This window comes from Ipomoea nil, unplaced genomic scaffold (genome assembly GCF_001879475.1).
Source record: "Ipomoea nil cultivar Tokyo-kokei standard unplaced genomic scaffold, Asagao_1.1 scaffold2705, whole genome shotgun sequence".
In the NCBI taxonomy this organism is placed as follows: domain Eukaryota; kingdom Viridiplantae; phylum Streptophyta; class Magnoliopsida; order Solanales; family Convolvulaceae; genus Ipomoea; species Ipomoea nil.
In genome coordinates this window covers 766,609-781,044 of record NW_017619133.1, presented here as the reverse complement: position 1 = coordinate 781,044, position 14,436 = coordinate 766,609, and the positions used below count along the sequence as shown (strand labels likewise).

At 37.4% G+C, this 14,436-nt stretch overlaps 2 protein-coding genes across 3 annotated transcripts; one reads left to right on the top strand and one right to left on the bottom strand.

Annotated features, from left to right (window-relative positions):
- The first annotated feature begins 4,955 nt into the window (after window positions 1-4,955).
- LOC109156365 lies at window positions 4,956-9,050 on the top strand. 2 transcript variants are annotated; one of them, XM_019304200.1, is made up of 12 exons: window positions 4,956-5,042; window positions 5,250-5,443; window positions 5,623-5,707; window positions 6,988-7,181; window positions 7,348-7,430; window positions 7,608-7,653; window positions 7,739-7,795; window positions 7,912-7,966; window positions 8,039-8,139; window positions 8,236-8,299; window positions 8,379-8,512; window positions 8,691-9,050. In XM_019304200.1, the coding sequence occupies exons 2-12, from the start codon at window positions 5,366-5,368 to the stop codon at window positions 8,868-8,870; spliced, it is 1,077 nt and encodes a 358-aa protein (XP_019159745.1). In that variant the 5' UTR covers window positions 4,956-5,042; window positions 5,250-5,365; the 3' UTR covers window positions 8,871-9,050. The 2 variants fall into 2 exon arrangements, with proteins under 2 accessions (XP_019159745.1, XP_019159744.1); XM_019304199.1 differs by having other exon boundaries at window positions 5,035-5,443.
- Window positions 9,051-9,160: 110 nt separating this feature from the next.
- On the bottom strand, window positions 9,161-12,674 carry LOC109156368 (THO complex subunit 4A-like). Its single transcript, XM_019304204.1, has 5 exons — window positions 12,392-12,674; window positions 12,116-12,283; window positions 10,834-10,902; window positions 10,561-10,745; window positions 9,161-9,573 (listed from the first exon to the last, which is right to left on the bottom strand). Exons 1-5 carry the CDS (start codon window positions 12,554-12,556, stop codon window positions 9,366-9,368), a joined length of 795 nt encoding a protein of 264 aa, XP_019159749.1. The 5' UTR covers window positions 12,557-12,674; the 3' UTR covers window positions 9,161-9,365.
- Between the last annotated feature and the right edge of the window lie 1,762 nt (window positions 12,675-14,436).

Sequence of the window (14,436 nt, the reverse complement as noted above, 5' to 3'; positions counted from 1 at the left end):
AATTGGCAGTAAAAAAAAAACAAATTATTGTAAAAAAAAAAAAAAAAAAAAAAAAAAAAACGCAGAAACTAGAAATCTAGAGAGGAGAATGAGTAAATGAATTTATTTTCTGAAAAAAAAATTAATCCAAACAAGTAGACGGTATACCTTTTGGGTTTTTACCATGTTTTGCTGTTATTCCATGACCGAGAGTTTGAGAAAGTCACTCAATCGAAAGAGATATCCCGAGAGTCCAGGCCTAGGGTTTCCTAGGCAGAAAGGAGAGAGGTGAAATACTGAAAGAGTGGGATGCTGTTTGAGACTTAAAGAGTTAAGGGGATGTACCGGAAAGGAAGATAAGTAGAGACTGGTCACGAAGTCACGAACCCACAGAGAATCGGAGGTAGAGACGAGGGTGATGGACTGATGGTGTCTGCTTGACTCACGGACTCACGATCCCATGGAGAGGCGGAGACGGAGATGCTAAGATGGAGAAATGCTCAGAGGCAGAGAGACAGAGGAGACGGAGAGAAAGTCTTTGGAGTGAGAGTGAAGGGGAAGGGTGAACGGCGATAAAATGAAAGCTGAAGTCTCTAGAACCCTAACATAATATTTATATACCTAGATACTTCGGGTTTCGAGTCGGATTCGAAATTTAAAACAAGGACCCAAAACCCGAACTGAATAGATGACATTTTGCTTAGTTTTTAACGGGTTCAACCCATCTGTGTTCGAATCCGAACCAAATTGGGTCTGGCGGGTTGAACCCGCGGGTTTTCGGGTCAAACCCGAATTATGCCCAGCCCTAGGAATGCTATTCCATAAGGAATGGAATAGGCAAGGAATAGAATAGGAATTGTATTTTATTGTTTGATTCGCGGAAGGAATAGACTTTAGGATTACATTACAGTGTTTGGTTGATTTACCCTATTAAATTTTTCCGGTGAGATTTGGCCGGCGTGACCAAAATTGGTAGAACTTGCATAGTCAAGGTACTAAATTAACATTTTTGAAAGTCAAGTGTTGCAATTAAAACAACCCCAATAGTCAGTGGACCAAAATTGAAATTTTCTCTAAAAATATGTGATGGTGGCGATGGTGGTGGTGGCAGTGGCGTTGGTGGCGATGGTGGTGGTGGCGGTGGCGACGACGGTGGTGGTGATGGTGGTGGCGACGGTGGTGGTGGTGGTGGCGGCGGCGGTGGTGGTGGTGGCGACGGTGGGCGATGTCGGTGGTGCTATTGGGGTGGTGGTGCTGGTGACGGTGGCGGCGACGACGACGATGGCGATGGTAGTGGTGGCGGCGGCGGCGGTGATGGTGGTGGCGGTGCTGGTGGTGGTAGCGGCGGTGGCGACGGCGGCGACAGTGGCGATGGTGGTGGTGGTGAAATAGAAAATAAATTTAATTAGGGGGTAAAATAGGAAATAGAAACTTTAGGCTATTCCTGAGAACACATGAATAGCCTAATACCAGGGGGGCCCCCCAGGAATCTCTATTCCCCTTGCAAGGGGAATAGGTCATTCCCGCAAACAATGTTCCTAGGAATACAAGTGGTTACCAAACAGAGGAATATGCTTATTACTGGGAATGCTATGCCATTCCAGGCCTATTCCGTGAACCAAACAGCCCATTAATGTGTTAATTTTTTATAGAATTAGCATGCACCTGAGCACAGACTTCCCCCTGACAGCGCACACACCTAAATTTGGATCCTAAAAATCCAATATTATGCACAAGCATAACACCTAGAACGCACCCACCAATTACTACTTCCATATGCTCTACAATCTTTTAATAAATGTGAACATACAAAAGCAAATGATGATTAAAGTCCACTATAACTACCCGATGAATAATAATTTTTTGCATACTTATAACAAAAATAAAATTATTGAACCCCATAATTCCAGAGAAAACCCAATTGACCATTTTAATTACCATAACACATATTATAAAATAAATTGTGCATTAATTTTGGTAAAACCAAAATACTTTTAAGTTTCGTATCGCTACGAACACCTAATGAATCCATATTTCGATAAATATTGAACTAACTTGACAAGAATAAAAATATTCCTCAAATACCCACACACTCAACAACAATTTCTTCATATACAAATAAACCCAAAGCCACTTACATTTTTAAGATGGAATAGATTACAGATAAAAATGCATAATCAGGTGTGTGCGTGCGTTTACAGCAGCGTGTGCGTACTTCCCCCACAACAGCGCACACACAAATTACTACTTCCAGTATTATGCACAAACTTAACACCTAGAACGCAAACACCAATTACTACTTCCATATGCTCTACAATCTTTTAATAAATGTGAACATACAAAAGCCAATGACGATTAAAGCTCACTGTAACTAGAAAAAGAATAAAAAAATTTCGCATACTTATAACAAAAATAAAATTATTGAACCCCAAAATTCAAATATGTTCAACAAAAAATTAACAGAATGCACCTCTTACCTTCTTTTCCATTTTTTTAAAAAAAAACAACAGAAAACACAATATATTATGCACACATGTAATAATAATTTTCTACAAGAAAAACCGCCGGGCCAAAAAAAAAACTTTCTCATGCCTTATCGCAACACGTTGCACACACCTTCACACATACATGCACACACCTACGTGTATAAATAAAACGTGGCATAGCAAAACAACCAAATAAATACCCATACGGTCTAATTCAATCAAAATGAACTAACAATATCATTCCACGCACACCCCTAATAATAATTTTGGATACAAAATGAAAGACAAACAAATTCCAAACCCCCTTAATCTACAACCTGCACAGGCCAATTTAAACACAAGCACACACCAACAGTATATCTAGTCCCAACTGCTTTTGCATTCTTCTTTTTAATAAAAAACAGAAACAAAAACTCCTCATTCCTTCGTGTTCATGTTACATATAAATTGCTCAAAACACATCAACAAATTCCAATTACAAAGAGGAAAAAAAAAAAAAAAAAAAAAAAAAAAACACCCACATCTTCCCGCTGAACCGTAGCCCCTCCACCGCCCCCCAACGCCACACCCGCAACACCCAAAAACAATCGGGAACCGAAACACCTCAAACCCAGACCGGAACTGCTAAACCCATTAATAATTTTAAAAAAATTGGCTTCCGGCCGAAAATCCTAAGCACCTTATCGCCCACAACTGCCACGCCCCCCTCACCCACCATTGCTAACAACCGTCAAAAACCCCATGCAAAAAACCCCCCGGGAACAAGAACCAAGACGGGAAAACGCAAAGAAACTCGCCAAGAACACCTCTGCCAAACCCCCCAAACCCAATACACAGAAATACTCAACAACCTACGCGGGTCTGCTCCCACCCGCCGAACCGCAACCCCGATAAAAACAAAGAGAAAAAAAAAAACACACGCACAGCTTCCGCAGAACCCTAACCCCTCCACGGCACCCCCCCCCCCCTGCCACACACGCAACCCCAAAAAACAATCGATTTCCCCCCCAAACCCAACCGGGAACAGACACAACTCAAAACCACACCGGACTGCTAAACCCGTAAATAATTTAAAAGCAAAAAACAAGGATTTCGGCCGAAACGCTAGACACCTAAACGCCCACAACCGCCACAACCCCCTCCCCCCTCCCCCCACGGCCAACAACCGTCGAAAACGCCATGCAAAAACTCCCCCGAGAACAAGACCCAAGCGGGATAACGCAATGCATATACCAACTAAAAAAAAAAGAGGGAAAACCACATAAAACAAAACTGGAACAAGGAATACCTCGAAGGGAACCTGAGGAAACGCCCTTATGCCGCTTAGACTGCTTAATAGAAGATCCAGCCATGAGCACCACTGGAGAGGACTGAGCGCGCCAAATCAGAAGAATCCGTCTACCCCTAAACTCACTGTGTGAAGAAGACTGAAAGGCGAAGAACTGAAACGCCAATGAAGGAAAGAGAGTAAATATTAAAGAAGATTTCAGCCCAAAAATCACGCTATCATCTATAGGCAATCGACGACAATAATTAAAGGAAGGAAATAAATATACTAACCAAAGACCAAAACACCCCTGGGCACATATATTGAAATCAGCGCTTAGGATAAAAATCACCAAATCTGGAACGTTGAAACCTACAAATAAACGATCAAGATGTAGTCTCACGATCTCACCTTACTAGGGTGTCTCATTGGATCATGTATATATATATATATATATATATATATATATATATATATATATATATATATATATATATATATATATATATGAACATAAAAAGACAAAAATAAAAAGTATATGAAATTTATGAAAGTTACGAAACTTATTGTAAAACTTTAGGGATAGATGAAAATTTTGAGATTGGACTCTATGATTTTATCTATTATATTTGTAAGAAAAATAATATATAGAAATTCTAATTTGATAGAATCTAAAAATGAAATAAATAAAACAACTTTTTTCAAAATGGTCCCTCGACTATTTTTCAATGTATATTAAGCGTATAATACTTAAACGGACAAAAATGTCTTCTATTTTATTATTGAGTAGACGAAAATCTAACGAATGACTAAATTGGGAGAGTTTTTGAAAGTCGAGTGACCACATTTAGTGCAATTGAAAGTCGAAATGCAATATTAAGAATGAGCAATAGTCGAGGAACCATTTTGAAAAGAACTCTTTTTAAATTAACTAACTGTGATCTTTCAACTTTCAAATTGTTACCTTTTGTGGTCCAAGTTAACCGACCATGGTCCTTAAACTATTAAATTTTAACCACCATGGTCTTTCCTGAAGGACCATGACTGGTTATATTTTGACAGTTGAAGGATCATAGATAATAAATTTAGACTACTGATGATAATAATTTGAAAGTTCAAAAGACCACAAGTAATCAATTTTAAAATTTAAAAAATGTAACAAATTCACTATAGTTAGAGGACCACAAATCACATTAACTCTTTTTGGTATTAACCGCATGGGGCAGGGAGGAAGTGAAAAGATCCGGTGGCCCGTGGCCGGTGGTCTTACAAAATCAGCCATTTTTATCCAAACGGAAAGAAGTAATCAGGTAACCCACGTGGGAAGCCTCTCCGCCGGCCACATCTCCATTTCGGCATTCCCCTTTTTCTCCCGAAATTGCTTCTCTACCACGCCACTTCCCTAATCATTGCTTTAAATTTCAATAAATATTTTTTTATAAAAAAAAATTCCTGTAAAAATATATGCATATACCTGTCGGTAAATGTTTATCGTTACTGCAAAATCCTTTTCGCAGTGAATTGAATTGAAGATACATATATTGGCAAAGGCATGTTTGGATGGGAGAGTTGCAGGGATCGTTGCGCCTTTTCTGATGCTCAAATGTCTCGGAGAATCCAAGCTTGATCAAACATGCCTCCGGTTTCAACGCCTCGAAACTCAGCTTACCTCACTGCTCTCACCCAGGAGATCGAGAAGAAGCTTCAACGCGTACGTACTTGTGCATCGATTGATCCTTCGTATTTCCGATTCCGCATTTGGTGCTTCTGCTTTTGCCTTATGATTCCCGTGTTATATTTATTGATTTCTATAGCAACGATTGGAGAAGTTGCGCTCTCTGCCTCCTGAATCTGCTGATCAGTTGATGAAACGTGTGAATTTCGTTTCAGGCATTGACCTCGCCGTCTCAGAGGCGCGATTTGTTGCAGCAGCTATTCGCGGACATAGCTTTGGAAGTTGATGATCGAGCAAAAGGTGACCTGCCTTTTTTTCTTTTCTTCATTTATGTTTTGTTCTGTATGAATCAGATTCACTTTTATTTGATGGCGCAGCGTTGAAATTATTTTTTCATGCAAAATAATGTTCAAATAGTTCAGTTGAATCACAAGGCATTTATGTGGAAGAGATGCTCGTATTTGGCTTAGTAGACAGCTTTCAAATATGACCTTATGGGATTCTGTTTTGAAAACAAAAGGGGAATTATGTGTGTGTGTGTGTGTGTGTACAAGGGCATTTATATTTATGTTAGGAATACTGACAAGTAACAATGTAAATTGTGGGAAATGATTTCACCAATGTAGCATATGACCTTCCTTTTCTTCCTTTGTTTTACTCCCATGGTATCCTCTAGATCTTTTCTAGCTTTCCCTGTTGCTTTTGAAGACCTTCAAGGTTGTACAGCTAGTATGCTGCTATATGTAATTTATTGAGAAAAATGATTTGGAGACACTCACTACTGATTGGTCTTCATACTGTAGTATTGCACAAATGTATATGAATCCAAATCAATGAAAAAGTTTGCTTCTCATACTTGTTGGGCATGAAGATAAAAAGCAAGTGTGAGAATGAGGTATAAAAGGTTCAGAAAATTGGAGAAGTCCTGTGAAGCAATTTGGAGATACTCCATACATGGAAAATTTAATGTTTAAACTTCACATGTATTTCATAGTGATGAATTTCCTTCTATTTCTTGCATCCTTTATTTCTTTCATTTACTGATGGTATCATCTACATTCTATGCCTAAGATGTTTCACCCTCTGTGACCACCACTAGCACACACTTAAATATGGCATTTAATGGATTCATGATATCAGGGTTGTGAGGCAAGTAGCCAACTAGTAGCATGTAGGATGTTGTGCTTGCGAAGGATGACCAAGTAATTTCTTGACGATGGATACCGGGAATCAGAGTTTGCTATTAGTATCTTTACTCAAACAAATTTTATGATGGCTACTAATCTAAAGTTGTTAGATTTGTGCTTTGTTGGGTTTCCCCATTTGTTGCATTACTAGGATGTTGGTAAATATGAGTGCTTTGCTTCTTAAAATCTGAGATCAATATTCTTTTCTAGATTTGCTTTTATTGTTTTACTATCTATCCATATCTATGAGGATCAGATGATATTGGATATTTGGATTGAAGAAAAATTCACATTGCTGACAAATTTTATTGGCGGGTGCTTTGTGTGTATGTACTTTGCATAATGAATTTATACTCTATTGAGGTTCTTACTATGTCTCATGAACTTGCACAGAAATAATTTTTGGCAGTGAAGATGTAATATCTGCCGCAGAGGAAAGGATAGAAGGCCCAATATGTTTTTATGATGTACTTGCTGACCATTTCATCCTAGTACCCCACAATGGGAAAGCAATCCTTGATTTGATTGTTCAACTATGGAGCCAGTCCTTTTGTTCTAATATCTTTACTCTTTTGTTTCACAAGTGGGTAAGCGAGCTTACATACAACTTCAAACTTGGCGTATTAGAATTTTCTGTTCTCTCATAAACCTTAATGTATTCCTGTGTAGACATGTAGTTGAATTTATATGAAACAGTTTTTGTATCCATTTCTTTTATCATCCTTGAATAAAATAGACATGTTCTATTTTCAGTTGTTCGAGGTTGAACTTGACAATTCTGAAGTCCTTCTCCGGTACTCTTCAGCTCTTGTTCAAGGTGCTACTAATGTATTCTGGTATGAATTCATTCTTCCGTATGGTTATAGTTTATTGGCAATGTAAATATCTCTCTCTCTCTCTATAATCTATAGTTACTTGTCAGTATAACCATGAGGACTTTTAAGTGCTTTGTTTGTCATGGGGAAGATAGAAACAAATAGAAATGTCCTTATTTTTATAATACATATTTCCAGGATTGATATCCAAACCAACACAAGGCGCTTTCAGAGTCTCTTTCGGGTGAGATACAATGGATGTCCAAAACTGTTACTCCATATATCATAAAGAGATGCTTTAACATCTGTGTTCTTTCAACTGGCTGCAGTATCTTCTCGAGGAAGTTTCTCTTGATCCTGATCGGTTAAAGAAGATACCCTTGCAGGTCTAACATTTAAAGCAAGTTCTTGTTTCGTCTACCTAACTTCAGTTAGATTTAATAGGCATGCCTATGGAGCATTCTACTAAGTACTATCTTGCTTCTTCTTGAAACTTCTTCAGGTGCAGCAGAGTTTGTTTCTCCTCCTTTCAAGGTTCCTATTTTTCTATGACTCAGGTAAGCAAGGCTCATGACAATCCTGCATTAGATGTTGAAACTGGTTTGCTCATTGGTTGCTTGCTTTTACAGTTGAAAAGCTAGAAAGCTTCTTGAAGCAATTTCCTGATTATCCGAATTCTTTCTTGATTGGTGGTCCAGCTGATATTTTTGTTACGGAATTAGCTGATCAGGTAAAATACACAACACAATACTTCTGTCTATTAGCTTTAAGCCAATTTACATCCTTAACGTCTTTTGTCTTGCTTGTTTGGCATCACTGATACCAGCTTCAGAAATTAAAGGTCGAGCCAGTGCTATTGTATTACCTCTCTCAGACAAAAGTTCTCAGTGGTATGCGCATTAGAGCACTAGCACAAAATCCTTGATTCATATACCTGCTACTAGTTATTTAAAAATTAAATGTCAACAGGATTAGAATTGAGAATGGCGACAAGTACAAGGCTTAAAACTTGCCTGTACAGCTTCACGAGCCCTGGAGCTCCCATGTATCCAACACGAGCTGTTCGTCATGCTGCATGGAATGCACTCAATCTACTTTTTCCTGTGAGTATATTCTTTGATTCCTCCCGGCTCTAGATAGCATGCTTATAAAGTAGTAGGTTCCAAGTTCTCCAGAATCTTGAGACTATTCCCATACTCTCTAATCCTGTCATTGTTTCATAAATGCAATTCTCGATTGCCACTGGTCAGTAAACTGCCACATTTGAAACTTTGGTTCCAGGTTGGGAGATATCCTCGGCACCTTATAAGCCTCTTCTTTCGCTTGCTATACCCGTGGTACTGGCCTGCTTCGTGTTGGAACTTCATAAAGTCATGCATAATAGCGGTATTATATTCAATACTGAGATTGATTTTCTCTGGTTGGGAAAAATTAACAAAAAGAAGGGTAAATCCAGAATGATTGATTGTCTGTGAGGGTGTTTGTTTTGTTGTAAGCTGGGAAAAATGGTTAGTTGTAGGAACAGCTTTTGTATTGTAGTATAGTAGGTAGCTGCACTGTTAACTGAGATTTCCAGTCTGTAATCATCATAAACAACGCTAGTGATGTGTTATTTCCATGATTGTTTCTTTGTTGCTTGAACGAACTTTGTGAATGAAACAAACAAAAAATATGTAAGAGAATTAAATCATTTCTTTCTTGTAAATGAAGCTAGTTAACAAGAAAAACGACAGTACTATCAAGAACCAAGGAGGTCAGTAGCAGCAAACTAACAATAAATTACACAAATTTAAACGGAGTTAGTAAGAAATGTGTTACAAACTCATTACTTCCATGTAATTCTAGGAGGCTAAACATACAAGAGAGTTGTCTGTGTAATCATCAAGCAAAGCATAAATTCGCAGAATAGTTACAGCAAGTGTAGACAAAACAAAACAATGATAGAGGAGGAATTCATTAATTTTCTTGCATTGCTTCCGAGTGGTACTTCTCCAAGTCAGCATCAAGATCTTCTGCAGATACTACTTTCTCTCCACGCCCTCTACCTTGTCCTCGACCTCCTCCACCTCCTCTTCCTCCTCCTCGGAAACCACGGCCTCTTCCCCTATTGCCACCACGTGGCCTTCCGAATACTCCACCTCCACCTCCACCTCGCCCTTGCCCACTGTTTAAATCCAATGTAGCAAAGTGAGAGCAGGCATTTATTTAATCAAATTATAGTTGTCATGGTGAATATTTGCAACTAGATTCAGATCAAGCAAAGCCAACAGGAATAAAAAGACAGTAAAGGTGCTGCTAACAACATAAAAACGTACCATACAAGCATGTCTAGTTTCAACAAGTTCTAAATTCTCTGATAAAATTGTTGGCATGTTGGAATCAGTTTATGTACCGTGTCTCAGACAGGTGCCACTAAAGCTGGTTTAAATGCTCTATTCAACCATTTCTAAAATCCTCAGATGTGCACCCTACCATCCATAAACCTATTTGTGTTGATGTGTATAACATGCACAAGTAAAACACAAGATCTTAAAACACCTGCAACAACAGTTACTTTTTTTTCAATTTCCTTGCAAAAAACATGTTGGCTTCCACCATTTCTTTGGTGAAAAAGTGTGTCTAGGGTAACATTTCTTATCTAGAAAGCACCCTAAATGTATCTCCAAACCTGCTACCTAACCATAACATTGCAGGGGAAAAGACGGCACCTACATCTGCTTTCAACTCTAATCTAGCAACTCTCATTGCACATTGCCCTCTCACAATGACAAGTGAACTCTTGTTTAGTCAAAATGCAACTATCATAGGGACACAAAAAAGAAGCTTTTTTACCCTCTTGAAATCAATTGCCAAAACACTAGTACATAACTTTAAAATGAGTTAAGACATCTTAGAGCTCTCTAGGCAATATATTAATAAGAATGGTGCAGGTGAAGGACCAGGAGGTAGTTGGTAATATCTGAATTCAACATTAAAAAGTGATACACTGTTAAAAATATTACCCATGGATAATTTTTTCGTCGAATGCAATTGCATGAATCAGTGGAAGAGATATGAACATATAAAGCACCAAAACAGTATTAACCAAAAATATTCTTAAAAATTTTAAATAAACTAAATAGAATAGTTGAAAGCACTAGAACAGGCAGACCTTCTAGGAATTCCATTGAAATCTCCATAGGCACCACCACTGTAGGAAGATGGAGCAGGAGGGGCTGCAATGTTTGTGCCTACAATCTCTATATGCATTGCCTTGCCATCGAGTTGAACATTGTTATACCTTTTCACAGCTGCTAAAGCATCTTGTCGACGTGAGAAGACAACTTCTGCTGTTCCCTAGAGAAAATGATTTCTTTTTTAAGCAACCACATAGAAGTGGCACAGCCAGCAAAGTAGGAAACCATATTCTCCAAAAATATTTTACCTTTGATCTTCCACTCCTATCATAATGAATTGCAAAGGATTTCAGATCACCAACCTCTGAGAAGAGTTCCTGCATCAAGTATCACAATATGTAAAACAACAGTAGTGCTTGGAGAATGGAGAATACAACACAAATGATCAAGCATTTAGTGCATCCAAAGAAATAACTACTGAGGTGATTTACTACTTTACACTTGAGAAGTGCTTAAAGTTACAGAGTATTTATTAATGATGATGCTTCAGCTATTGAATCAATTAGAGTAACAGCAAATCATAGCCTGTGCCCAAGATAGTGTCAGGTGCAGTCTTATCAGAGAAGAACGTAGTCACTGAATTTCCAAAAAAAAAAAAAAAAATCTTGAGCAGTAAATACCAATTATCAACCTCGACAGGCATATCATTCAAATTTCCCGTAGAAACATATTCAGTACATGACACTTTCTATCTAATGCCAGTAAAAAAGATGTTCTTTCTTTATGGAGAAAGGCCATCCACTAAATTGATTACACAGGACTTCATTTATAGCCACCTTTATATAATCATATTTAGCAGAACCTATTCGACCATCCCTGAACTCATACATAGATTCAATGCATCCTTTTCTTCATAATCGATTCCCTTAACCCTTACTCTCTACCAAACTAAGAAAAGTAAGATCAATAGTAGGGAGAACAAAGGAGTGGGAAGAAGGATAATATTCCGATGTATCAGTTATGTGGTTTTATACTTTTATTAGTCCTCTCTATTTCTTTATAACAGCAACAAACTCTGATTCAGGGGATTCTGGAGAAGGAGGTGCTATGGCCCCGAATTGGTACGGAAGTTGTAACAACTAACACGACTTATTTGAATAACCCGGTGACCTACCAATACCACTGGTAGAAGTAGGATTTTTTGGGTCATCCCCTTCCCCTCTACCCCCTTTGTTACACAACCTCTTAGCAAGACAAGACCAACGGGAAGGAACTTGGAGTTGGCACCTACATAACGGATTTCAACCTGAATTACTACACAAAATTTGTGGAATTGCAAAAGGCAAGTGAACTCAGCAAAACGGAATGCATTGTGAAAGCCACAGCAAATAGCTACTCTACGGAACTTGATACAGCTCACTACGTTCAATACTAATCCTCCAAAGAGGAGGCAACGGCTGGACCCTTGTGCTAAATTAACATAATTACATCGAGAGCATCTAGAAAGTTTTCAAAATAATGAGCAGAAAAACAAAAAAAAAAAACAAAAAAAAACAAAAAAACAAAAAAAAAAAAAAAAAAGGAAATCACCTTGACATCCTCGTTAGAGACGCTATACTCTAGGTTGGATATATAGAGCTTGGTGCCAGTCTCTATGGAAGAAGGTCGACCGCCACCGCCTACTTGGCCGGGAAACGCCATCTGCTGATCCACCGAAAACATGTCATGACTCCAAGCTGAATCTGGTGCCTCAACCAGCTACAATTTCAATAATGAAGTTAGAATACATATATATATAAACATACTGAACACAGAGTGTATACTGTAGCGAAGAATTTTTGTGGTATGCAGATCTAGAAAGCTCACCTTGGCGGTACCGTAGGGTGCAGGTCGGTTGAATGTGCGTGTCGGAAGCCGGCGAGCTGGTCCGGGTCCAGATCCGCGTCCCCTGCCCCGAGAATTGCCCCCGCCGACCTTCTTATTCTTCTTAATCAGATCGTCCAGAGACATGTCCAGAGCTCCCTCAGCCATTTTACAGATGATTTAGAGAGAGAAAGAGGGAGAGTGTACAACTAGGGTTTGAGGAGACACTTAAGACCCAGCGAAGAAAGAAGCTCGCAAGCGCGGGTAAAACCAGAGGCCGAAACAAGTGATAACATGTTCCCGAGTATTTGGAAAATGACTTATAGTAAGATTAGTTTTTTTTTTTTTTTTTTTGTTTGGGAAGTATAGTAAGATTAGTTTATTCAATCAATTTTAATTTGTTTGATTAGTCAAATAGTTAGTATTAGTGTTTGGTAAATAGTTTTTTAACTTAATTTATTGATGTCAATAAATTAAAAGTAAAAAAAAATTATTTTGAGTAACTTATTGATATTAAATTATTGTATTTTTGTTTAAAAAATCTAATTTACCCTTAATAGTTATTGATTATTGTAATGTTTATATTTATTTAATTTTTATTTAAATTTACAGTTTTAATATCAGAAGAACAGTATAAAGCCTGATATTTAAATTGACTCTTGATCTAAGATACTTATCTATGCGCGATTCGCAAAAATAGATGCCTAATATTAGAAATTTATATTAAAATTTTAGATTTATTTAGATTTTAGATATTTATATTATTGTATAATAATAATAATAATAATAATAATAATAATAATGTAAACCACTTTTATAAATTTGATTATTTATATTTTAGGAAATAACTTATATAGTACTCCAATATATAATGTCTATATATTAAAATAAGAAAATATACCGTGGATACATATACATGTAACAATAATTGGAAAAAATAATGAAAGCTATAATGGTAAGAATATTTTTGACCAAAATATTATATAGTACAACTCTTATTGCATGATCAATAAGAATCAAAGCTTAGAATCTGGAATTTGACATTCGTCCTCATTAACATCATGAAAAGGAAATGAAACTAATTCCTCAAATTTAAGGGTGTCAATAGTACCCAACGGAGACGGAGACGGAAACAAAAATAGGGGAACGGGGATGGGGATGGGGAGTACTTTTCCCGCCTCGCCCTGCTCCCGAAAATATACATATCTAATAAATATATAACTATATGATGTAGTTAAGCCACACATCACACAAGTATATCAGTATATGTATTACTATATATATATATATATATATATATATATATATATATATATATATATATATATATATATATATATATATATATATGAGAATCACTCGCATGTGAGAAACTTGTGGACAAATCCAAACCATTGATCTGCAAGATTTGATGATGGGAAATCAAGTAAAAAATGAACGGGGTCATTTTTCATAAATATTACAATTTTTTAAATAAGCGAGGTCATTTTCATAAATATTACAAAGTTTTGTTTATTTTCAACCATTAGATCTACTAAATTAATGTGCCTGAAATTTGTACTTAATGTGCGTGAGTGTGTAATGTCAATGTGCTCCTGTTGCTCCTGTACATATATGTCTTCGTCTTCGTCTTCTCTTCCTCTCTTTTCCCTTAATCCTCTCTTCCTCTCTCTCTGTTCTTTTTCATATACGTCTTCGTCTTCTCTTCCTATTCCCTTAATCCTCTCTTCCCATCTCTCTGTTCTTCATCATATACGTCTTCGTCTTCGTCTGACTTTTGTGTTTAATATGTTTGAGTTTGTGGTCTGAATGTATTTTGTTTATAGCTTCCTGTGCGATTGTGCTAAAAGTCACGCACATTAAGCACAAACCTCTCGCACATTAAGCACAATACTCAGGCACATTAAGTACAAAACTCACGCACATTAACATTACACACTCACGCACATTAAGTACAAAACTCAGGCACATTAAGCACAAGACTCACGCATATTAAGTACAAAGCTCAGGCACATTAATCAACTTAAATTTCATATATAGATATGAAA

What these genes read in the sequence shown, in the direction of transcription:
- LOC109156365 (XM_019304200.1), top strand. Translation starts at nt 5,366, where the DNA reads ATGCCTCCGGTTTCAACGCCTCGAAACTCAGCTTACCTCACTGCTCTC. An exon ending in GGTGCTACTAATGTATTCTG is followed by an intron (nt 7,431 to 7,607) that starts GTATGAATTCAT and finishes ACATATTTCCAG; the next exon opens with GATTGATATCCAAACCAACA. An exon ending in TTACGGAATTAGCTGATCAG is followed by an intron (nt 8,140 to 8,235) that starts GTAAAATACACA and finishes CACTGATACCAG; the next exon opens with CTTCAGAAATTAAAGGTCGA.
- LOC109156368 (XM_019304204.1), bottom strand. Translation starts at nt 12,556, where the DNA reads ATGGCTGAGGGAGCTCTGGACATGTCTCTGGACGATCTGATTAAGAAG. An exon ending in ATAGGAGTGGAAGATCAAAG is followed by an intron (nt 10,746 to 10,833) that starts GTAAAATATTTT and finishes CATTTTCTCTAG; the next exon opens with GGAACAGCAGAAGTTGTCTT. An exon ending in TTCAATGGAATTCCTAGAAG is followed by an intron (nt 9,574 to 10,560) that starts GTCTGCCTGTTC and finishes GGATTTAAACAG; the next exon opens with TGGGCAAGGGCGAGGTGGAG.